The sequence below is a fragment of the Eumetopias jubatus genome, unplaced genomic scaffold (assembly GCF_037043125.1).
Source record: "Eumetopias jubatus isolate StellerSeaLion01/CBP00866 unplaced genomic scaffold, mEumJub1_p1.0 scaffold_3, whole genome shotgun sequence".
Taxonomy (NCBI): domain Eukaryota; kingdom Metazoa; phylum Chordata; class Mammalia; order Carnivora; family Otariidae; genus Eumetopias; species Eumetopias jubatus.
This window is the reverse complement of record NW_028274809.1, coordinates 132,833,391-132,859,236: the sequence shown is the minus strand read 5'-3', so window position 1 is coordinate 132,859,236 and position 25,846 is coordinate 132,833,391. Positions and strand designations below refer to the sequence as shown.

The window sequence follows — 25,846 nt, the reverse complement described above, 5'->3', positions numbered from 1 at the left end:
TATGTTTAGTAGCCCATCACTTACTAGACTCTAGTATGAAAAAATTGGCAACTACCTTGACTCTTATTCTACAATCTAATAGTCTATTCAGATCAAAGTAAGTGCCTCCTCCTACAGATCATTCTGAGGCTCAGGCCAACAAGGTCTTTCCTGCCCTCTTAGGTGGTTTGGGAAGTTTGCTGCACGAAATCATTGATCTCCCGATCCATACTGACCGCAACAAGTATTGGAAAACTGACAGAAGATGATAATTGCTATTTATCTGTTTTCTCTTTAGAGTGCCCTAAACAAGGGAAGTCTGGGTCACGTGGAGTTCACATTTAATTGTGATACTCTGGGTATCTTTTTGAAAGGTTTGCTAGTTTTGATATAGCTTCTAGGCATTAAGAAATGAAGAGATCCAGATAACATACCACTTGTGCAAGAAAGGCAGTGGTTGTTACGTCCATTGGTAGAAGCGAGCCTGGTCTGTACAGCACAATGCAAAATGAAAATTTGGTAAAATTTTAGCAAATTGGTGTGAAATGTCAAGCAGATACACAGGTGAAAATGTGTTATCCAGACTGGCTCTTAGCTTTGATGAAATTCAGCAAATAACAAACTCCCCACTTAAGCGTGTGTTATAAAGATAAGAGGCTTGGTGTTTTGCAAAGACAATCTTGGTGTTGAGCACACCTGAATTTTCTTAACAGGTGCACTATAATGTAACAAAAGGGACATTTACAATTACAAATTACTTCCCCGGGGAAAATTAGAGTGTTCCCTATTTTCTTTTCAGTGGCACTTAAAAAGTTTGACTTCTTAGAATGGTTTTGCCGTAGCATGATTACTATTTTATAAATCACATTGAACAGAGGCATCATTTTTTTGAGATTCTAATTTCAGGTGTTTTTGGAAAAAAAAAAATTCACAGTTTGGATGTGAGAAAGGACATGAGGAGACCAAAGACCTGGGATTTTGCTGATCAGAATGAAACAAATGTTGAAAGACTTTTCAAATCTATTGTTGGTGGTGCTCTGTGACTATGGTGAGTATTGTGAGTATATTTCATGCTATTAGTATCAAGGACGAAACATAAATGTAAGGTTTATATAAATGCATGGATGTTGATGACCCTGCAGGAAGGAGGTGGGGAGGCTCTACAGTGCAGTACCTTTTAAACTGAAATCCTTGCAACCCTGGGTTCTCTTAAGGTTCTGTATATATTGATTTAAATTTCCCTTTAAATATATTAAGTTTTTTAAAAAAAGAATAAAAAACAAGTCACTTTCATTTAAGCAAATTGGAGACAAACATGTTACGTTACGTTCTCTTTGACTGATTTCCTAATAACTCAGTATTATACATTTAAACTCCACTCACACACACATGAAAATTTTTTTTTTTTTTTTTTTTTTTATTGGGATTCTCTGTAAGATTTCACTCTCCTGGAAAGTTTTGCTCTTAGAATATCTTTGGAGCCAGTCCAAATCTCAATGCTTGCCAGTTGTATGCCTTAGACAAGGTTCTTGTTGACATTGCAGGATTGTTGTGATGATAAAAGAAGAAAGCTGAGACACCTTGACTATCTGAGCAAATACTAGATGCTCACTGTTAATTTTATCCATTCAATTTGTTTCAACTAAAAATCGAGTTTCTTATTCAGAGAGATTTATGCAACTGCTGAACCAACAGATTGGACAATATAAAACTCGCTACTTTTCTTTTGATGATTGCCAGATATTTCAAAGACTTCTAAGCAGCTGATTGTATAAAAGGGGAAATTGTTTTCAAATGGTTGAAGAAATGTGATCCAAGGCATAGAGGATCCTGGCTCGTGTGGTATTAGTGGCGCGTCCACTCAAACGAACCAGAGTGGGCGCTGTTCATTTTGTCCGGTGAATCTCCTTCCTCAGCCTTTTCTTTTTAAGACGTTTATTCAAACAAGGAGATGCTTGATTTGCTGAAAATCAATCTGGGATTCAATGATCTTAATGTCATTTATCCCTATTTAAAAACATCACTCTGCGTATAACAGCCTCGGACAAAAAATTATAAAAGGGTCCTTTGTTTCGTGATGATAAAGACATCAGAATTTGCCCTTTACACAAAGTCTGCAAGGATGTTTGTCGTAGTGGAAAGCAAATATCTTATTGGAGTATAAGAATAAAAGTTCAATGAGCATAAAATAGAGCATAGAGGTTGAGTGTACATGCTGCTAATGGAAAAGGAAGTGTTTTCCAAGAGCTGGGTTCCCCCCCTTCTCCATTTGCTATTGATCAAAATATACCATCAGCAGTTGTTGTTGTTTTAAGCAACATGCTTATATTGAGATACCAGTTACTTTAAATATACTAAAGGCAAGGGGAGAAGGGAATTGAAAGAGTAGAGAGACCTTTACTGTAGTGGCCAGAATGGGGTACACCCAAATTGCAGTTTTCTAAATGAGGATGTATTCTTGTCTATAAAAACAGGAGTTCTGTAGTAAAGTAGCAAGTTCTGTCTTCAGTCTACACCTGGAACTCATCAGTTGCATCTTTTTTTCTCTACTGTCTGGGCATGTGTGTCTTTTTCATTGATTGGCTGCCCATCAAATCAGAGTCTGATCTGCCCCCCTGACAATCCCTATCATCGAGGATAGGCTTTGTCAGCTAAGTGGTGTGTGGTCTCCATCTTAAAGTGCATCAAAAGCCATCCTGCCCCCATGAGATTCAAATTCATCTGACCTTTGTTCTCAGTCTAACTCCTTCCTTGGGCTGCGGTGAATGTTAGAGTCCCTTTGGTCACCTGTTTACAAAAAGGTGCCCAGTGGGCTCTGAACCAGGCACAGGCTCCCACCGAATCAGCTACCTTCCTCAACCTTGACCTGTCTCCCTCCAAAAGGGACTGTCTCTCAGCTTCTGTTTTGACTAAAGGAAAATAAAAGAAAAAGAACTTTATTCTATTATGGTTTACAAGCAAGTGGTGATCAAGCATTCAGGTCTATCCAAGTTTTATATATTTTATTTCATCTCATCTTCAATAAGAAATGGGTGAAGTGCTGAGCTATTTAAAAACAAAACCAAACCTCTATGTGCCAATATATCCATCTATATTTAAAGATGATCAGCCCAAATAACACACTGAGGCCCTTTGGACATGTATATGATATGGTATGATATGTGTATATTACATAAGATAATCATAGTAAGAACAATACTTACACATGTTATTTTTTAAGCCAAAAGAGCCCTGCAGTGTCTTAAATCTAGAAAGTTTCTTATCCTAGCCATGGCCAGCTGATTGTTGCACTGCCAAATTCTGTCTCCTTTGATATGTATTTGGATAGGGTTCAAAATAGAAACAAGGATTCTTGTGTGTGTGTGTTTTTTCCACTCTTTACTTCAGCTGCTCTGATGGGTCTCTTTTAAAAAGATATGATTGATCTTAACTGAGTGATACTTGTGGGCTTCTAGTCATCTATCACATCTAGGCTAGTCGTGGTTACTGTGATGTCATTAAAACTGCCAAGGACAAGCCTGGCTATGTCATAAACATTCACTCTGTCCCTTGGGTGACCCGTGCAGAATAAAGTGTCAACATATCTTATTCATCTAAAAATTTCTGCTTTGTACAAACCAACGGCACTGGTTCCATTTCTGGTGAAAATGCTTAAGTACTTGTCTTGAATATCAGAAAATGATAACTTTGAAGTATACTTAGGGTCTTCCATTTTAAGTAATCAAGAGCAGTTTGTTTGGCATCATTTAAATCAAGTTTTCTCACTTCACTGTGCATCCATTTCCCCCAAATATCTAAACACCAGAATATGATATTTTATTTTATTTTTTTTATTTTTTTAAAGATTTTATTTATTTATTTGAGAGAAAGAATGAGAGAGACAGCACATGAGAGGGGGGAGGGTCGGAGGGAGAAGCAGGCTCCTCGCTGAGCGTGGAGCCCAATGCGGGACTCGAGGATCATGACCTGAGCCGAAGGCAGTCGCTTAACCCACTGAGCCACCCAGGCGCCCCCAGAATATGATTTTTTAAAAGATTTTATTTATTTGAGATAGAGAGTGAGAGAGAGAGCATGAGCAGTGGGGCAGAGGGAGAGGGAGTAGCAGGATCCCCACTGAGCAGGGAGCCCGATGTGAGACTCAATCCCAGGACCTAAGCCGAAGGTAGACGCTTAACCAGCTGAGCCACCCAAGCGCCCCCAGAATATGTTTTTTTTTAAAGATTTTATTTATTTATTTGATGCAGAGGGAGAGGGAGAAGCAGGCTCCCCGCTAAGCAGAGAGCTCCAGGCAATGAGGGGCCCAGAGCCAAAGGCAGACCCAGCCACCCAGGTGCCCCCAGAATATGATTTATTAAAAAACAACAAAAAAAAACCAACAAAAAAAACTCACCTGAGTGAATTTGAAGATCTAATTGGCTTTTTAAAGCAATTCATGAATCGGGCAGCATCCCATCTAGCAAGCAGAGATGGCCTGAGGAATTGCACAAAACGAAGGTTTTTAGGGGAAGGAGGATGGGGCAAGAAGTTACTAGCAAAAGAACAGAAAGGACTGTTTCAGGTCAGGATTTTGTGTGTGTGTGTGTTGGGGGTATGTGTGTTGGGGGTGTGGGGCCAGCAGGTTTTTTGTCATGGAGGTAACCTCACTAGTGCAGATCAGGAAATTTCAGATTGATTGTGGCAAGGCCACATTCCTGGGTTAGGCTGAAACTAATTAAGTCTCGGTTTGCTGTCCTGGGGGGCAAATGTCCCCCTTCTGGGGCTTGTTTTCTTTTTAACAGATTAAAATGAGAAAAGTGAGGTGTCGGATTTACATCTTGAGAATTGTCAATTGTTATTCTTGCTTTATAGATTGTTCACTGCAGATGTGTTACATTGTTGAATGTGGTGCATTCAGGGTATTTATCAGAAAATGTTGTTTTAAACATAACCACAAAAGCCAAAGATGAAGGCCCAGAGCCACTTTAGAATGGGAACAGCGCAGGGCCCAGCTCCCAGGATCGGCACTCAGCATCATTCTACCTCCTCTTTGGCTGAGTTCAAACTCCTCTTATGTATAAAATGCTGTTTTCAGGGCACCTGGGTGGCTCAGTTGGTTAAGCGTCTGCCTTCTGCTCAGGTCGTGATCCCAGAGTCCTGGGATCGAGTCCCACATCGGGCTCCCTGCTCCTTGGGAGCCTGCTTCTCCCTCTGCCTCTCTCTCTCTCTCTCTCTCTCTGTCTCTCATGAATGGATAAATAAAATCTTTAAAAAAAATAAAAATAAAAAAATAAAATGCTGTTTTCAGGGCGCCTGGGTGACTCAGTCGGTTAAGCGTCTGCCTTCAGCTCAGGTCGTAATCCCAGGGTCCTGGGATCGAGTGCTGCGTTGGGCTCCCTGCTCAGCGGGGAGTCTGCTTCTCTGTCTCCCTCTGCCACCCTCCCCCCCGGCTCGTGTGCTCTCTCTCTCTGCTCTCTCTTTCAAATAAATAAATAAAATCTTAAAAAAAAAATGCTGTTTTCTTTGATGTCGCCGATAGTGCTGCTCAGAGATCTCTTTGTAAAACCAACTCTGACCCTTTGATTTCAGTTCTTGGAGAAGCTGAACATCTCCTCTTGGGAAAGCCAGGCCATGTAGCGCTAAGCAACAACACAGTGTCTGTGGATTTCCAGGATTTCAGTGGTGCTAATGGGACGCTGAGGAATGTATCTGTCCTGTTGTTGGAGGCCAACACCAATCAGACTGTGACCACCAAATACCTCCTGACCAACCAGTCGCAGGGCACGCTCGAGTTTGAATGCTTCTACTTCAGGGAGGCTGGAGACTATTGGTTCACGATGACTCGGGAAGCGGCAGACAACAGCACTCCAGTGGGCCGGTGGGAGCAAAGTGCCTTTCTCAAGGTGGAATGGCCCATCTTTCACATCGCCTTGAATAGGACGTCCCAGGCGGCAGAAGGCACCTTCCAGGTGGGCCTTTTTACCAATCAGCCACTGTGCTCCTTCCCGGTGGACCAGCCTGACATCTCGGTGGACGTGGTCTTTACCAACAGTCTGCCCGCGGCGAGAACAGGTCCAGGTCAGCCGTTGGAGATCAGAACCAGCAAGAGGACAGAACTCTCTCAAGGGCAGTGGGTTGAGTTTGGCTGTGCCCCTGTGGGGCCTGAAGCCTACGTCACAGTGGTGCTGAAGCTACTTGGCCGAGACTCGGTCATTACCTCCACGGGACCCATTGACCTGGCCCAGAAATTTGGATACAAACTGGTGATGGCTCCGGAACTCACATGTGAGTCCGGAGTGGAGGTCATGGTGCTGCCTCCACCATGCATCTTCGTCCAAGGGGTGATCACAGTCTTCAAGGAGGCCCCCAGACGCGCTGGGGAAAGGACCATTCAGCTGGCTGAAAACAGCCTGACCTTGGGAGAGAGGAGAACCGTATTCAACTGCACTTTGTTTGACATGGGGAGGAATAAATACTGCTTTGACTTTGGCATTTCAAGCAGAAGCCATTTTTCCGCAAAGGAGAGGGAGTGCATGCTAATTCAGAGAAACATAGGTTGGTATTGAGATTTAAAAATTTTTTAAATCAAACTGATGCCTTCATGCAATCAAAATTATTCTTTTGAATTTAGGTGAACTTAATTTTCTGTGAACTGTACCATCATTTTTATGGTTCACTCCTCATGATGTCCCAAATGGCATTGTCATTCTTATCTGAAAAATGAGGAGTAATGGGAAGCGGGCCCAGCTCCTGGCTCACTTCCCTGGGTCTCAGTTTCCCTGTTAGTAAAACAGGGATAATAAGAGTATCTACCTCTGAGAGTTGTGAGAATTGAATGAAATACGTGTGCACAGTTCTCAGCATAGTGCCTGGCATAGAGGAAGCACCAATAAACCTTAGCTTTTATTGCATTTTATCTTAGAAAGTTATATTATTATGAGCAGAATTCAAAGCTAAATCTCAGATTGTATTAGGTTAACTTCCAGCTTCTTCTCACTGAGCATGTCTCTTTCCTGTTACATCCTTCATTGCAGGAATGAGTTTCTTTAGAAGTGAGATTTCAAAGCAAGATTTCTAAAAACTTCAAGTTCTAAATTCCTTGAGTAATGCCCTACCTAATCACAAAGAAGTGGGGTTATTACAATTCCATCCATGCCCCGGGCTCCTTGTTGCGTTTCTTTTCCTTTTCCTGGGTGCAAGCCTGGTCTTGGCAAGAAATTCATCTGGCAGAGATTGTCTGGTTTGCTTATATCTTCATCCCTGCTAAGCCCCAGGCCCCCTGAGGGCCCAAGCCTCTGACTGTCTTTGGAACCCCAAGTGTTTCTTGCTTCAGATTCACCCACTTCCTCACCGTAGAAGTCCATTTTGTTTGACTCTCTCCGCACCACCTCGTCACTTCCCTGCTTGCACTTACCTCTCCATCCAGCCTAGATTCCATGGCCCATCCCTACCATCTCTCCTACCAATAGCCTAAACTCCTCTGCCCTCTTTTCCTTCTGATGCACGAATCCAGCCATCTGCTGGCCGCCCACTGCATGCAAGCTGCACGAGAAGGTCACATCCAGGTGGACAGGAGCACCGTGAGTGGGTTATGGCTCCCCCCTCCACTGGACCCACCATGCTACCCTGACCAGCTCTGCTCCTGTTCTCTGGAACAGCTCCCCCCAGACCTCAACCCCTGCCCCCTGGCCGACTCTCAGAGCTGCGTTTGTCTCCTGCCATGCAGGGCAGCAGGCAGCCATCAGGAACGAGCTCCCTCAACCTCCCACCAAAATGTCTGGAGGCCTGCAGCCATTGGTCTCCTTTGTTGTCACCATGGAAGAAATGTCACTCCTCCAGTGCAAGGTCAGCCTTCCCCTCCTCTGTGGATCCCAGTCTCTCTGCTCCTATCAGGAATCCTCCTAATCATTAGCCCCTCTCTCCCCGCTCTCTCTAACGGTCCTTTTACTGGCTCATCCCCATCAGCTTTGAAATACCTAAAAATACCTTGATTCTGTGACATCCCCCTGAACCCTCACCTCGGTTACCCCCCACTCCCCTGGCCGTTCCTTCGTGGTCTCCCTTACCTGCCAGTTCTACCACCTGGTCTCATCTGTTAACTGCTGGACTTCCTCATCTTGTACTAGATCCTCCTTTTTCCCTCTTCACGCACCTGCTAGGTGATGACCATCCCGAGACTGACGACTGCACACTGGCATCTCTCTCCGGCGTCTAAGTGCTGCCGCATAGCTGCCCGCCCTCACGTGTCCCTCGGAGGGATTAGACTCATCATCTTGCCCCCTCCACCTGCCCCTCAGTACAGGCCTTCGCCACCATTTCATTGTTCAAACCAGAAGCCCAGGGGTCTTCCTCTTCTTCACCTCCTATAAATAATAAATCACCAAGTCCTATGCGTTTTGGCTCCTCGGTGTCTGACTCTTGGCTTAAACCTCCATCATCCCTTAGCTAACCTATGGCAGCAGATTCCTCATTGATTCCAGTCCCTGCCACCGTCCACTTCATTCCCTCACTGCAGGCAGAGGGATTATTTAAAATTCAGGCCAGCTGAGGCTGTTCCCTGCTTAACACCTGTCAGTCACCTCACTGGACATGAAAATGAGAATCCACAGGACCCCCGATGGCCAGGCTGCCCAACCCACAGTCACAGTCTCTTGAGCTGGAATCTCCACCTACCTTTGCCTGGTTGACATTAACCTGTCCCCAAAGTCTCCACTTGGGTTCCTCTTCCTTGACCCCAAACTAGCTAAATTCCCTTGCTGGAAGCTGGTGTACCATCCTGCATTCCTTTGTCGCGGCATCAATCATCTCTGTCATGCCTCATGCTGAGAGAGCATTCTCATACCCCCCCATACCCCCCATACCCCCCCCTCATGCCCACCATCCCCCTGCCAGGGGGAGCTCATTTGGTGTGAAAAGCCAACTTGTGATATTTATTTGGCCCACTTAGTATGCCTGGCGCATTAATAAGAGCCCAATACATGTTTTATTAGAGTGAAAATTGAGTGCAAATGTGGCCAGTCCAGGTATTAGTAAGAAAAATTGTATTAAACTAATTTAATCATTCAAGATAGATTTGCCTTTTCAAAAGAAATTACTTGTTAGAAAAAAATCTAATTTGAATTTAGTGGAAACAAACCTAGGGAAATAAAGATATTGGGGCCATTCGATTAAACACATTGAGAGCAGGAGGTATACTTTGTGTTTCTCCCAGCTATTGGAGTTTCCACAGATTCTTCTACTTGTCTAAAGACTTGAGTCCCCCCGCCCCCCCCCCCCCCCACAGCAGCAGGGACAAGACACGAGAGAGAGGCAGAACAAAGGAGTGGTTCTTTGTGTTTCCAGGCTGAGGATGGTAAGGGGTTCCCTAGGGGCTGCAGCAACTAGACACAACTGAGCGTCAGGGCTGGAAGCAGTGCTTGGAGGGGCTAATGCTCTAGGAGACCCCAGGAGTGTGACCACCCACCAGTGGCTCTCACTCTAGCTAACCAAGACATTTATGCTAGCGAGGGGGACCTCAGTGCTGCCCTGTGTTTGAGTATAAACATTTCTGAATCTAGTTCTCTTTTCTTCATTTTCCACTTAAAATGACAGGTGACCTTTTTTTGGCAAATGGTATCATTCAGGGACCCCAGTGAACCCCCCATGACCTGTGTGAGCCACCGCCTCCACTGGTTTCTTATTAGTTCCTTTTGAAAATGGAATAATGTGTTTGGTATGTCTCTTTTTCCAAATATGTCTTCAGACCTTAAGATAGTGTGTAAATAACAATTTACAGAAAATATATAGGGGAGCCTGGGTGGCTCAGTCGTTAAGTGTCTGCCTTCGGCTCAGGTCACGATCCCAGGGTCATGGGATCGAGTCCCGTGTCGGTCTCCCTGCTCAGCTGAGAGTCTGCTTCTCCCTCTCCCTCTGCCCCTGCTTGTGTTCCCGCTCTTGCTGTCTGTCTCTCTCTCTCTGTCAAATAAATAAATAAAATCTTTAAAAATATATATATATATAAGAGATGTTGCCACAAATGCTTATTTATGATCTTCTCCATTTATCCTACTTAGTGTGAATATTTATATTTTTCTCTGCGGAAATGTTAATGTATTTGGTAATGGGATGCTGCCTGAGATCCTGCCAGGGGAGTGTTAGTAATATATGACACAGCACTTAACACCTTACAAAAAGAAATTGAGAATTCCTAAATTCTGAACACCTCTGCCCAAGGGTTTCAGACAAAATAAATTTAGGGCAAAACTTGGTAATTTTTTTAAAGATTTTATTTATTTGTCAGGGAGAGAGAGAGAGAGCACAAGCAGGGGGAGCGGCAGGCAGAGGGAGAAGCAGGCTCCTCGCTGAGCAGGGAACCCGATGTGGGGCTCGATCCCAGGACTCCAGGATCATGACCTGAGCCGCAGGCAGACGCTTAACGGACTGAGCCACCCAGGCACCCCCAAACTTGATAATTAATGATAGAGAGTGTGAAGTCATAGTCACATAGTTGTTTTTTTAACTTAGTTTTTTTCACAAATGAAAATTATATATATTTAATATATAGTTTCCTTGATAATGGAAATTTTTAGACTATCTTATTTCTGTAATTAGATGGTCTTGTTTTTCCTTCATAATGACTGACTAGAGATTTTTACCAAGAACAGGTGAACTGTCAACCCTGTCAGTTCCTTTCTATCTGCAGGTTGTGTATTATCTTTAATTCTCTGCCAGAATCTTTTTTTTTTTTAAGATTTTATTTATTTATTTGACACAGAGAGAGAGAGCACACAAGCGGGGGGGGGGAGTGGCAGGCAGAGAGAGGGGGGAAGCAGGCTCCCCGCTGAGCAGGGAGCCCGATGTGGGACTCGATCCCAGGACCCTGGGATCATGACCTGAGCCAAAGACAAATGCTTAACTGACTGAGCCACCTAGGTGCCCCTCTGCCAGAATCTTTTTTACACCACTTGTCCACTTTGTGAGTTAGTTTAACTCAAACTAGAAAATATAATTTTAAAAATTCATATAAGCAGACCCTTAGATGTTTTAATACTCTACAGTTCTCTGAAAGTGAATGAAACAGTAAACCCTTCCAAGAGTAAACTCTTCCTTTGGGATTCCTTAGGAATATCCTTTCAGGATATGTGACATAATGCGTGTGATCATCTGACATAATAAAGCTAATGTTTATATAGTGATTACTTTGTACTAGGCACTGTTCTAAGTGATTTACAAATATTAATCTGTTTAATATTCATAACAACCTTTTGGGTTAGGTTTATTTTGTCACTTTTATAGGTGAGGAAATGGGGGCACAAAATTAAGTAATTTGCTCAAGGTCAATGATGATTAAGTGGCTTAACCACTACTGGTGGTTGATTGGCTTTTTCCATTATTCTGTATTGCCTCCCATACAATCAACTGTCAATTCATGTATTAGACAATATAAAGCTTTTAGATTGAAAAAAGTTATAATATTTCCTGCTTATCACACTGGCTTATCTTGTGCTCTAGTTTCTTGAGCAAGATGTCTTCCAGGTGTGAATATTTCAGGGGCAGTATTCTTTCAGATAGTCTTGAGGGGTGGAAACAAATCTCCCTTTTCCTATTCCAGAGAAATTTTGCTCATTCAGAATTAATATCCTCTATAATAGTCTAAAAGGTATTTATCCTGGCTAAACAGGTTTGTTATGTAGTATGAGTGCATGTATGGACATTTAACCAGGACAAAACAAAACAGCTTTCATTCATGAAGTAAGAGTATTTTAAATATTGGTCATCTTGCTCTTTATTTCTAAATAATGAACTACAGTTATCTAATAACTTTCCATTTGCCTAGTATTTCCCTCAAAGTTATTGGTAGAAATCTTAAGGGAACAGATAGAATTACTCAAGGTATTTTTAAAAATTTGCCTTGCTAAATTTGTTAATTGCTTTGAATGATTTCCTTTGTTTCCTGTTTGATTAATTTGGTTTAGAAATAAAAGGACATAAGATGTAGCTTAAGTGATTATTTTTTATTATTGATTGTCCTACAAGCCCTGATTTTACTTCCAAGGGAAAAAGACACAACATTTCAAAATGTAATTTTTGACATTAAGATTCATGCTTTCATTAAAACTTTGATTTTTTTCTGGCCACTGCTAATGGAATTTTTGTTTTTAGTCTGACAAATAACTTTATATATTATATTTATGTAAAGTAAATAAGAGATGGGGCGCCTGGGTGGCTCAGTCGGTTAAGCGTCTACCTTCAGCTCAGGTCATGATCCCAGGGTCTTGGGATCAAGCCCCGCATCGGGCTCCCTGTTCGGCGGGAAGCCTGCTTCTCCCTCTCCCACTCCCCCTGCTTGTGTTCCCTCTCTCGCTGTGTCCCTCTCTGTCAAATAAATAAATAAAATCTTTTTTTAAAAAAATAAGAGTTAAGAAAGAATAACAAAAAGATTTTTAGCATTTGCAATTCTACCTTTTGTGGTCTTAAATATGAACCTAAGGATAAACTATGTATTGACTTAATTTTCAATTTAGATTTCTCAGTAGTGGAATTCTCAGTAGGTTTTCAAAAATCAATCACTAAACTTTAACTCAGAGAGACTTTCATATGAGAGTCCCGAAGCTTTGCAGGCATGGGGGACTTAGTGTCTGAATAGCTCTGAAGCTTAAGGACAAAGCTGGCTCATTGTTCTTCCGTCTGAGGAGCTGCAGTGTGATCTGAAGACACAGAACCAATATTGTGTTCAGTTGGACCTCTGGATGGAACATAATTACCACACCTCAGTTGATGTTGGTCCAGGATAGTGGTTTGTAATGCTCCCACTCTTGTGAAAATCCCAGAGACTTTTAATTGCCGTAAAGAACTCATATTCCATGACTCACTCCAAAGATTGCACCACTTGGATTACCTGAGAATGTATTTGCCCTATGTGTTCTCATTATGTTTTTGTTGTGCTTTCTGTACCTTTGACTGCATCGAGTTTTTGTCCATAGAGGATAAAGACTTTTATACAGAAGGTGTTTTGGTGCCTAGGATTGGCATGACCTGGCTCTTGAGGTTGGATGGGTACTTTAGAGAAGGGTCTTAGGATAATTTTTTATAGGGAACTGTTTAATTATTCTATCTGGCAGTGATTATATACATGCTTGGAAGAGATGTTTGCATGTGTCAGTCAGTAATAACTGTTCTGGGAGTATTTTGTATGTATTTTGAAGTTCTGATGTTAGGTGCATCCCTATTTAGTGTTGTTAAGCTCCTTGCTAAATTGACTCTTTTATCATATAATGTCCTTCTTTATCCCTGGTAGTATTTCTTGTTTTGCAGTTTACCTTGTCTGATATTAATATAGCTACTCTAGTTTTCTTTTAATTAATGTTCACAGGTGTAACTTCTCCCATCTGTTTACTTTTAACCTATTTGTATATTTATATTTAAAGCAAGTTTTTTTATTAAAATTTTTTTTAATTGAGTATAGTTGACACACAATGTTACATTAGTTTCCAGTGTACAACAGAGAGATTTAACTTCTCTATGTATTATGCTATGCTCACAAGTGTACCTACAGTCTGTCACCATACAATGCTATTACAATATCATTGACTATATTTTTCTCTATGCTGTGCCTTTTATTCCTGTGACTTATTCAGGTCATAACTGGAAGTCTGTATCTCCCACTTCCCTTCATCCATTTTTCCCATCCCACCACCCCCTTCCTTCTGGCAACCATCAGCTTGTTCTTTGTATTTATATGTCTGATTTTGCTTTTTGTTTGTTTATTCATTGGGTTTTTTTTTTTTTTTAGATTCCACAAATGAGTAAAATCATATGGTATTTGTCTTTCTCAGTCTGATTTATTTCACTCATCATAATGCCCTATAGGTCTATCCATGTTGTTGCAAATGGCAAGATCTCATCCTTTTTTGTGGCTGAGTAATATTCCATTGTATGCGTGTGTGTGTGTGTGTGTGTGTGTGTGTGTGTGTGTGTGTGTGTGTGTGTACGTACCCACCCCACATCTCCCCACATTGTCTTTATCTATTCAAACTATCAGTGGACACTTGGGTTACTTCCATATCTTGGGTGTTGTAAATAATGCTGCAGTAAACATTGGAGTGCATATATCTTTTTGAATTAGTGTTAAGTTTCTTTTAAAATAACATATAATTGAGTCATGCTTTTTTACCCAATCTCACAATCTGCCTTTTAATTGGTGTTTAGATTATTTATATTTAGTGTAATCATTATATGGTTGGATTAAGATCTGTCATCTTGGTAGTTTTATGTCTGTTCCATCTGTTCTTTGTTTCTTTTCCCTCTTATTTCTGCCTTCTTTTTTATTAATTGAATATTAATTCAATTTTAAGGTATAAACATTTATACCTTAAATATTTTTTAGTGGTTTATACTTTAAAATATTTTTTAGTGGTTGTCCTAGAGTTTACAGTATATATCTTTAATTTTTCTTGATCTACCTTTGAATAATATTTTGCTTCACATGTAGTATAAGGACCTTATTAACCGTACACTTCCAATCATTACTCCCATTCTTTATGTGATTGTTTTCATAAATTTTACTTTCTATATGCTATGAACACATAATACTATTTTTCTTTAGCAATTATATTTTAGAGCATTTTAAAAATGAGAAAAAAATGAGTTTTATCTTTACCTTTATAAATGCTATTTTCAGCACTTTTCAATTCTTTGTACAGATCCAAGTTTTTTCCTGATATCATATTCCTCTGCCTGAAGAATTTTCTTTTAACATTTCTTCTAGTGAAGGTCTGCTGGTAATTAATTTTATTCATTTTCATTTGTCTAAAAAGTCTATTTCTCCTTAAATTTTGGAAATATTTTCACTAGATGTAGAATTCTGGGTTGGTCATTCTTTCATTACTTTAGAGGTATTAGTCCATTATCCTTGGCTTGCATGACAAGTAGCCTGCTGTATTTCTCATCTTTATTCTTTTGTATGCAATGTGTTTCCACCTTCGCTCCTGCCACAGCCTTCAGAGTTTTCTGTTTTTGGCTTTTAACAATTTCAATATAGTGTGTCTAATTTTTTGTTTGTTTGCTTATTTATTTATTTTTTTGTATTTATACTGCCTGTTGTTTTCTGAGCATCTTGATGTAGCTTAGTATCTTTCATTAATTTTGGAGAATTCTTGGTCATTATTTGATTCTCTTTTTCTCTTCTGGGATTCTAATAACATGAATGACAGATTATTTGATATTGCTCCCCAGCTCTTGGGTATTCTATTCTGTTTTATTCACTCTTTCTTTTGATCTTTGTATCTCAGTCTGAGTGATTTCTACTGACCTATATTCAAATTTACTCTTTATTTCCTAAGCTGTGTTGAGTCCACTGATGAGTGTTCTTCTAGAAGGCATTCTTCATCTTTGTTACCATGTTTTTCATTTCTAGCATTCCATTTACCTCTTCTCAGTTTACACCTCTGAGGAAATTTTTCATCTGTTCATCTTGTTCACCTTTTCCACTAAATTCTTTAAGATTAATCATAGCTATTGTAACTTCTCTGTCTGATAGTTCCGATATCTGGGTCACATTAGAGTCTGGTTCTCTTGATTACTTTATCTCTTGATAGTTTTTTTCCCCCCTGCTTCTTTGTGTGTCTCATAATTTTTGGTTGAAAGTTGGACATCTTATTTAGAACTGTAGACATCAGCAAACAGTATTTATGTGGGGAAATGGGCATACCCTATTTTTGCTAGGCCTTTAGTGGGGGGATTGGGTCGATGTACTAAGGAATTAAGCTATGTTTGGGTTTGTGCTGTTGCTATGGCCATCGTCAGGACATGGCAGAGTTCAGAATTTTCTAATGTTACTTTGCAGTTAGGGTAGGAGATGGCTTGCCAGAGGGTTTTCCTCCATGCTTCTGTTGTACCCTCAGCTTTAGGCTTGAGCCTGCACAGGTTTTCACCTGTCACTCTTGCCCCTGCCCTAGCAGTAGGTTGTTATTACCTGATACTTGGAAATTGCTAGCAGGCTGCTGGGTAGGGGTTGGGTGATGGGAGCTGGAGAGCTTTTTCTTGTTCCAGTTCAGCCTTAGTCTTAGACAAATGCTGTGCCCCCCTGAGTCTCAGGGATGGGGCCTTCTTGATGATCTTGCCCCTCTCCAGTGATAGAATCTCTCTAATAGTCTGGCCCCAGTATATTTTCTGCTCCTCTCCAGGGGTGAAGGATTTCCTTCTTTTCCCATTCCCAAGCAGCACGGATTTCAGTTGGTGCCCTTTGAGTGACAGGGCTTCTGCTTTGTCCCCAGTGGTTGAGGTTTTTGTCGGTAGAGCAGATGGGGAGAAGGATCCAGGTGAGGTTTGTGTCTTTCCCACAGTGCCATGCCTTCCATTCTCAGGCCTCCACCACAAGGGAGGCTTTCTCTGGTCTTGCACCTACCCTTAGTCCTTCTTGTGAGCATTTGGTGGGATCCATGAAGAAGAGCCCACAAGTGGGTACAAATTCTCATTGGGTTTGTGGCTCCCAGGGATTCTATATTCTCATGATAGCCCACACTAGGTTTCTGGCAGTTCATTACATTTTTAGATGACTTCTCACCAGCTTGTATGAGGTCTGGTGTCTATCCCAGGAAGCAGTGTTTGCATCCTGTCTTTCCTTAGAGGAGTCTGTCTTTCCTTATATTTCAGGCCATTTGGTTGCCCTGTGACCTTTGCTCTCTGATGGGTTCCAAAAAGTTTAACATTTTGTAAATTATACAGCTTTCCTTTGTTTTAAGCGTTGTTAAACACTCTTTCCAGCTTTCCACATCTTTGGGAATGTTTTTATTTACTGACTTTGAGGCCTGAGATTTGAGTTTGCTGCTTCATTTGGGTGCAGTTAAATTCTGATTCTCAAATGAACTAGCATTAAAAGCATGGCTAATGTCCTTGCAGAAACTTGGGGACTGTGGCAGCCGTGGAGCCAATGTAGTACCACGTGTGGGGATGGTGTCAGAGAGCGACGCCGCGTGTGCCTGACTTCCTTCCCCTCCAGACCTGGCTGCCCTGGAATGTCCTCGGAGACCTCCCTGTGTTCCCTGGAGGAGTGTGCTGGTAGGTATCCTTCTTTCTTCGGGAGTCTTTCCCCAGAGGGACTGTTGAACCTAAGCCTGCCTGAAAATCACCAACCTGAATTCAGAGGTGGACTCATAGACCACTCTGTTATTGCTGCTGGCTTTACTAAGGCTGTGTTCATTAGTGTGTCTCCGACTGGGAATAGCTTGTCAGTGAGATGACAGGGGATTGAACACTGTGGAAGATAGGGAAATGACAAGCAAATTATCTAAATTAAAGATTCAGACATATGAAATCATTTTTAAAAATACAAAAACAGGAGGGATGATCTTCCTAAGATATTTTTGATTTTCTTTTGTTTTCTTATTTATCCTTCCTTTACTTCTCCCCACAAAAATTGCAGAAGAATATCTTATCATGTCAGAGAAGCCTGAGGGGATCACATAGACCATTATTTGTCAAAATGGGGCAAGTTACCCTATCTTATCCCCTGAATGGCCCTATGTTTATTCTTTACTACCCCTACCTAGGAGGAGAAGGTGGGGAGATTTCTTGTCATCATCTAGACACTGGCCTTTCCTTCATCCTTTCAACATCTGGAAGGCGCTTAGTAGGTGCTCCATGGTATTTGATGTAAATGGTTTGTAGATGTGATGCTGACATGGCTTAGTTATGTTTGCTTCAGCTTATGGAGTTGAATTCCATTCATTTGCTACAGTTACAGTAATAAGAATCCTTGCTCTTCCCACATACCATCTCATCTACTGACCTATCGCCAATCGCCAATTTAATTTGCCGGCCTTTGCTGTGGTCCTGACCCTTAGATAAAGTACTCTCCGCAGTCCTGACTTCTTCTACTCTCCAATTCCGGGTTAGAAAACCATCCCTCATTCCTTGTCCCTTAGGACCTAGAGGATATAGATGGTTTTTTGTGTTTGGATCTCAGAGCATTTTTAGCCAAAACCACCTGGCAACAACACCTTGGCCAGTGTCCCCACCTGTGACCTTAGAAATTCCTTCTTGCTATCTCATTTTTCCAGCCAGTGCTGTAGGTCTCGTTCCCTTTATTCCAGCATCCTGAGGGTGTTCTTCTGTGTTTCCTCAGACTTAGGCTCTTCTGCTAGCCCTCAGTCTGCCCCTCTTCTTTCATAATCCCTTGGCCACACTCTGAATCTATTCTTTCTCTAGTTATATCTCGTATGATTTTCTAAGGCTCTCTTCTCTGTCTACTCTTTCTTTATAAATCCCCTTCACTTTCAAGCTCCTTTCTTGGGTATAACTATCTTCATATATACCTATTCCTCTTAATTCTGGGATGGCATGTTGTGTTAAGATATTCCATCTAGAGTTCCATAGTGACTGAAAGAATGAACGAATGAACTCAAATAAATTTAAAGTCAATTGTCACTGGGTTCTACTGCTCCTTTAGAAGTAACAACAATATCAACCATTTATTGACCATCTGCTATGTGCCAGCACTTTAAATACATTATCTCACTTATTTGGGACTCTGTAGCATAGAGAGGGTAACTGACCTGCCCAAGATCGAAAAGCTAGAAAGCAGAGGACTAAATCTGACCCATACTAAGCTACCTATCTTGAATACCTTGCCTTTCTACACAGGCCAGTCTAGCTTTCTGGAAGCATCAAGAACCTGGAATTAGTAATCATTTTTAAAAAGATTTTTCTTTACTTATTTGACACACAGAGAGAGAGAGAGAGAGAGAGCACAAGCAGGGGGAGCAGCAGGCGGAGGGAGAGGGAGAAGTAGATTCTCTGCTGAGCCGGGAGCCAGATGCGTGGCTCAATCCCAGGACCCTGGGATCATGACCTGAGCTGAAGGCAGATGCTTAACTGACTGAGCCACCCAAGCACCCCATGGAATTAGTAATAATTTTTGAGGATATGTGAAATTATTTCATATTCTTATGTTTTAATTCTTTAATATTGGGTGGGAACTAGAAATTTATATATTATAAAATAGCAAAAAGGGTAAGTGCTATAGGCACCCATACTTCTACTATAAGTGGTCCTTAGATAAATGCTTATGTGGATAAAAATGATCATTTCCTCCAAGTGTTCTTCTTCCTATTGAGCCTATTTCATACTCCTTGGAAATGTAAAGATCCGTTCGCAGGCTGCTTAACATCAAGAAATCTCCTTCACTTCAGGTGAAAGAGGCAGTAGATGAGGCAGAGAGGGCTGAGGTCAGCAGCTCTTGGGCTTTTCTCCAGCCATGGTTTTGAAGGGAATCAGCCACAGTCAGAGATAATAGCTAATTAAAGAGATCCATGAGGTGAGGTACAATTGCGTTGCTGCTCCCCACGGACATAAATGGCCGCTGCACATGAAAGAAGTGATGAATCAGTAAACAAGTCTTTCATCATGCAACTGTGTTCACTTGGTTGAGACTTGAGAGTTTTGTTTGGCTTTGAAAGGATGTTTTTGCATCAAGTTCTATGTTAGTTTGACCATCTTGTTCAAACATGAGAGTGGGAGGATCTGTTGCCATTGTGCCCACATTCCATCTGGTGGGATATTGATCATTTTGCTATTACCTTTTTAAATGAATTAACCTAACATTTATCGGACACCAACTATGTGTAAGTTACTGTGACTGGGGTTAGGAATATGTAGATAAGACATGTTCCCGTCTGGAAGGTGCTTATGGTATAGTAGCTCAGCAGACACATAAATAGGTGTTATAATCAGTACAGTGTAGAGCCTGCAGTGAGGAAGGTATCCACAGCTTGCTATGGAAACTTGCAGGGGTGAAAATTCATGCTGGGAACACCTCCTTTCTTGGAGGTGGTGATATTTGAGCTAAAGTTTGAGAGCTGAGTAAGTGCCACCCAGGTGAGCTAAGTGAGAAAGGGAATTTTAGCAAAGGGAGCAATGGATGAAAGCATGGAAGAAGATGGCACATTAAGAGACCCAGAGAATGGAAATTAGTTTATTGTATCTAAAGCATAATGTGCCAGGAGGGAGTGGTAAAAATGAACCTGAACAGGTGGGCAGGAGTCAGATCCTGAGGGGCCTTGAAGGTTTGGCCTGTATTTCAGAGGGATCTCTCTCAGCTGTAGTGTGCAGAAAAAATCAGAAGGGGTAGGACTGACAGCAGCAAAGCCCGTTAAGAGTTTTTCAGTAACCCAGGTGAAAAATGAAATGATGGCAGTGAGAATGTAGAGGAGAGAAGGACTCAAAGACTTTGATATGGTGAGCAATGAAGAGGGAACCATCAAGGGTGAAAACCAGGATTCTAGTACTGGCAACTGCATGGACACTGGTGCCATTTCCTTGAGACTGGACATATTGGATGAGGCACAGATTCTAGGGGAAAGATGATGAGTCTTGGGCATGTGGAGGTGAAGATGTTGATAGGACATAAGTGGAGAGAGCAGAGCTGATGGATCTCTAGGTTGAGATCTAGATCTCCTTGCTCCAAAATTCATGTTCTTCTCTCCAAAGTGAGTACTATCATTGAAACCAAGAAGAGAAAAAGTTGCAGAAAGTGTTGGGCAGTAGCCTATATGGCAGAGGTAAAGGCATATCAGGACGAAACTTCCTTGAATTTAGCTCTTAGATGATTAATGACATTGGCAGAAGCCATTTCACTGGTATCCTGGAGGCAGGTTGCAGGAGTCAGAGGTGATGATGTAGAAGCAGTAAGTCAGCAAATGTAGCCTCCTCTTTCTGTTAGCTTGGCTGAGAAGACCAGGAACAAGATATGAGACTTCTAGAAAGTTCTTTTTAAAGAAGAGCTTGAGTATGTTTCTGTGGAGCTGCATAGGGGAGAAGCTGGAGATAATTGGTAGAGAGGGTTGATCCCCCGGGAGAAGGGTGACCTAGAGAGCACTTGGTGGACTCGCCTTTATAGGAAGACATTTCTCCCACTAATTCCATAGTCAAAGAAGTGTATAGAAGTGCGGCTGCTCCTAAGTTTATGGGGGAGAAGACAGCAGAAGAAGCTGGAGGAGGGGTATACTTGCCTGATAGCTTCTATTTTTTTCTGATCCAGTGGAATTCTGAGGAAGAGGGTAGTAGGGTGCTTGGGGAAAGTGGTGAAACTTGTAGGGGATAGAAGAGCGAGTTGCTTAGGGACCCGTGGAAGGATTTACAGGCAGTCAAGGTTGGGGGCTGTCAGTATACAGAGGTGATAACCTGCGTGGGTGTATTATTTTCTCCACCAGTGCTCAGGGCCTGGGTGCAGCAGCTGATAATTCACATGTCTTGGTTTGTGTAGGGATGGACTTTTGCTGTAGAGCAGGGAAAGTGGTATGTCTCAGTACTAGAGGTCAGAGAGTTGAGGTTATTGGCAGGAGAATGGTTTATGTGATGGATCATGAGTGTAGGGAGAGAAGTGAGGCCAGGAGTTGGCTGGCAGATGGGGAGAAAATGAAGGGGTTGGGGAATCCAAAGTTGCAGTGAGGTTGAAAAACTAGCGAAATAATGATGAGTAAGTGAGAGGGGAGGATACAGCTCAAAAGTGAGCTATGAAGTTCGAGATTTCTGAAGAGGAGCAGCTGCAGACAATGGGAAGGTATGATATGCTGGATGGACAGTGACGTTGCCCAGATAGGCTGCTTTAGGGGATGGTGAGGAAGACTGAGACCCGGATGCTAGTGACTGAGGGCCGCCATGAGGTTGGGAAATGACCGTGTTGAGGGGGGTGGGGGGAGGGTGGTCTGGGTAGATGGCACGGGTATCAAAAGAGTAGAAGACACCTTAGATATCACCCTTAGCAACATATTTATGGATATGTTTCCTCAGGCAAGGGAAACAAAAGAAAAAATAAACAGTTGGGACTACACCCAAATAAAAAGTTTTTGCATAGCAGAGGAAACTGTCAACAACACAAAAGGGCGACCTACCGAATGGAAGAAGATACTTGCAAATAATATGTCCAATAAGGGGTTAATACCCCGAAAATATAAAGAACTTTTACAACTCAACACCAAACAAGCAATACAATTAAAAATGGACAAAGGATATGAATAGACATTTTTATCCGGAGAAGACATACAGATGGCCAACAGGCCCGTGCAAAGATGTTCAGCGTCACTAATCATCAGGGAAATGCAAATAAAAACCACCCAGAGATCTCACCTCACAGTAGTCAGAAGGTCTAGTATGAAAAAGACAAGAAATTATAAGCGCTGGTGAGGACGTAGAGAAAAGAGAACCTTTGTGCACAGTTGGTGGGAATGTAAATTGGTGCAACCACTGCAGAAAACAGTATGGAACTTCTTCAAAAAATTAAAAATGGAAATACCATATGGTCTAGTAATCTGCTACTGGGTATTTGCCCCCCCAAAATGAAAACACTAATCCTAAAAGATATATGCACCCTTATGCTTATTGCAGCATCATTTACAATAGCCAAGATACAGAAGCAACCCAAGTGCCCATCAATAGATGAATGGATAAAGAAGAGGTGGTGTAAATATACAATGGACTATTACTCAGCCATAGAAAGGATGAGATCTTGCCATTTGTAACAACATAGATGGGACCTAGAGGGTATTATGCTAAGTGAAGTAAGTCAGACAGAGAAAGACAAATACCATATGATTTCATTTATTTGTGGAATCTAAAAAAAACCCTAACAAAAAACAGACTCTTAAACACAGAGAACAAACTGGTGGTTGCCTCAAGGAGATGGGTGAGGTGGATGGGCAAAATAAAGGAGATTAAGAGGTATAAACTTAGAGTTATAAAATAAGTAAGTCACAGAGATGCAATAGGGAATATATAGAGTAGAAACAGCATAGGGAATATGTGTGTGTGTGTGTGTATACACACACACACACACACAAATATATATATATATATATATATATATATATATATATTTGTTAAAAGAGTACAAATTTTCTATGGAGGTGAAAGAGTTAGTTGAAAATGGCAATCAGAAATGAGGAGAGTGAGGAACACTCCCTGCTGGTGGTCCTGTTTGCTTATAAACAAAGTATGTGTCACAGCTTTCACCCACGACAGTGGGCAGTGTGAGGATGGGTCAGGGACATGACACACAGAACTGGTGCTGGTAAGACTGTGCAGAAAAAAGGTACAGGACAGGTGACTGGAAGGGCTTGAGGACGGGACAGTGACGAGGAGAAAAGAGAGGTTGAGGGTGGTAGCATTAGCTGGTCTCAGGTTCCCAGGTATTTCAGTGGCAGTGCAGGCTGAGGCCCCAGGTGACGTCGGAGGCTTGGTGAAACAATTTGATGACCCCAGGACAAACAGGTTGGAGAGAGCGGGGAAGAAAAAGACAAACCAACGTCCCTTGGAAGGAAGCAAGGGGAGTGGACAGCTGGAAGCCGAAGAGTGAGAAGCAGAGGCTTCATTCAACCCCTCAGGAAAGACAGTTCCTGGATATTAGAAGGGAAATGTGAGTTGCGTTACATTGCCTAAAGACTGATTTTGACCAACTAATTTCTCAAGATACAGAATTTAGGTACAACCTACCCGAATTATTTGGCATGGCAGGTTTTATACTTGGTAAGAATTTCCCGATGTGCATCTCAAAGGTATACTTAACTACAGATATCCCGTGTTTACCTTATCTTAAGCAAAAACCTTGATTTTGCCTTGAGCCTTTGCTTATGCTGCTGTTTTGTGGAACATCTGAGGCCCGTGTCAGGAGGAGCTGGTGAGCCCACGAGTCACCCTGGTTGTGGCTCACCTCCTTTCTGCGGGCCCCGCGCTTCGGTCTGGCTGAAGCTGCCAGCAGGGACGCGTGTGTAAGGCCAGAAATCCTAGTCCTCGCGTATTCTTTCTCGAACTGCTAGAGAATCAGAGCCAGCCACTCCAAACCTTAAAACCACGCAGAGAAACCATATAGAGCACCCATCCTTGTTCTTCCTTTTCTCCTAGCTTTCCAGCCATCCAGTGCGTCTCCTCTTCAGCCCCAGGGTCCGGGGAAGTCCAACAACATCGTGACCGTCACTGGGATTTCCCTGTGCTTGTTCATCATCGTCGCCACCGTCCTCATCACGCTGTGGAGGAAGTTCGGCCGCGCCCCCAAATGCAGCACGCCGGCTCGACACAACTCCCTCCACTCCCCCGGCTTCCGGAAGAACTCGGACGAGGAGAACATCTGCGAGCTGAGCGAGCAGCGCGGGAGCTTCTCGGATGGGGGCGACGGGCCCGCGGGGGGGCCCGGGGACGCAGGCATCCCCCTGACGTACAGGCGCAGCGGGCCGGTGTCCCTGGAGGACGACGCCTCGGGCAGTGAGAGCGTGCAGTCCAACGCCCAGAAGATCATCCCCCCGCTGTTCAGCTACCGCCTCGCCCAGCAGCAGCTGAAGGAGATGAAGAAGAAGGGCCTGACGGAAACCACGAAGGTGTACCACGTGTCTCAGAGTCCCCTGACGGACACGGCCATCGACGCGGCCGCCGTCCCCGCCCTAGACTTGGAGAGCCCCGAGGAAGCTGCAGCCAACAAGTTCCGGATCAAATCCCCGTTCCTGGAGCAGCCTGCGGTGGGTGCCGCGGCCAGGCCCCCCTGCAGGCTGGACCTCCCCGTCTGTCACGCCAGTTGTGCCGTCAGCCCCAGCCAGACGGTGATCCGCAAGTCGGCCATGAGGCACGTGGGCGGCAGAGGGGCGCCGCCAGAGAGGAGCCACCCCAGGGGCTCCCACTTCAGGAGGACAGCGAGCTTTCACGAAGCCAAGCAGGCCCGGCCGTTCCGAGAGAGGAGCATGTCCACCCTGACTCCACGGCAGGCGCCGGCCTACAGTTCCAGGGCGCGGACCTGGGACCACGCGGAAGACCGATTTCGGCCTCAGAGTCGAGGCGCTGCCACGTTTCCTGAGAAACCGGACCATTCCCAAGGGGCAGGTGCGACCAAGGGTCCATTAAGCCCTCCCCCTAAATCCCACACCCTGGGGCAGCCCGCGAGGAAACCAGACCTCGGGGATTGCCAGGCAGGATTCGTGGCAGGAGGTGAGAGAGCCGAGCCTCCCAGAGCTCGGAGGGGCCCGTCCCCCAGTCACAGGAGTGTCTCAAGGAAGCAACCTTCCCCCACGGCCCCCAAAGATAGCTACCAGAGGGTCAGCCCTCTGAGCCCTTCTCCGTGTAGAAAAGACAAGTGTCAGAGCTTCCCAGCCCACCCTGAGTTCGCTTTCTATGACAATACGTCCTTCGGCCTCACTGAGGCAGAGCAGAGGATGCTGGACCTTCCCGGCTATTTTGGGTCAAATGAAGAGGATGAAACCACAAGTACACTCAGTGTGGAGAAGCTGGTCATCTAGACCCAGATCAGCCTGAGACTTCACACAGCTGGGGTCCTTCGCCCAGCTCCTGGTATCAGCTGCTCACAGTGTTTTGTGGACTGAATTATGTAGCTATTTGTACATTAGGACTGGGTGGGGAGGAGGTAACTCAAGCGTGTGTATGTGTTTTAATTCATAAGGAACAAGTTACTTATCGTGAACTTTTCCCTCTGTTATCCTAGTTCTCTTGGCTTATTACTAATAAGTACAATAATAAAATTTAAACAAGAGTGAAGTAGGGCTTGGTGTCTCATGTGGATGTGAGAGAGGGCCAGTGTGACTTTAAGTATGAAGTGCTTTGAACACTTCCTTGGCAACATGGAGTAAATTTGGGAGTCTCCACAATAATATGGGCGAGAACAAAGTTAACTTGTGAACACAGCTCTGAATTATTTAAGTTATAAATACTTAAGAATTTAACTGCTACAGGGGCGGTATTGAATGGCTTTCCTGTTTAGCTAAAAGGCTGATGCCACAAGATATTCCAGAAGAACTTTCATGCCAGAGTTGTGTGATATCTTAATGTTTTTCTGTGCAACACAAAATCATGTGAGTTAATTCAGCTTTGGAGAAATAATATAAGAAACTGTTCAGGTAGTGAGTCCAATGAAGACCTG

At 43.0% G+C, this 25,846-nt stretch overlaps 1 protein-coding gene across 1 annotated transcript; it reads left to right on the top strand.

The window, feature by feature from the left end:
• The first annotated feature begins 864 nt into the window (after positions 1 to 864).
• THSD1 (thrombospondin type 1 domain containing 1) lies at positions 865 to 25,412 on the top strand. Its single transcript, XM_028106073.2, has 4 exons — positions 865 to 1,027; positions 5,545 to 6,510; positions 16,834 to 16,992; positions 23,830 to 25,412. The coding sequence occupies exons 1-4, from the start codon at positions 970 to 972 to the stop codon at positions 25,206 to 25,208; spliced, it is 2,562 nt and encodes an 853-aa protein (XP_027961874.2). The 5' UTR covers positions 865 to 969; the 3' UTR covers positions 25,209 to 25,412.
• Positions 25,413 to 25,846: the final 434 nt, after the last annotated feature.

Bases quoted from the DNA above. Each gene is read 5' to 3' on its own strand.
- THSD1 (XM_028106073.2), top strand. From the start codon at position 970: ATGAAACAAATGTTGAAAGACTTTTCAAATCTATTGTTGGTGGTGCTC. The intron at 1,028-5,544 runs GTGAGTATTGTG...CTTTGATTTCAG, and splicing joins GGTGGTGCTCTGTGACTATG to TTCTTGGAGAAGCTGAACAT. The intron at 6,511-16,833 runs GTTGGTATTGAG...ATGTCCTTGCAG, and splicing joins GCTAATTCAGAGAAACATAG to AAACTTGGGGACTGTGGCAG.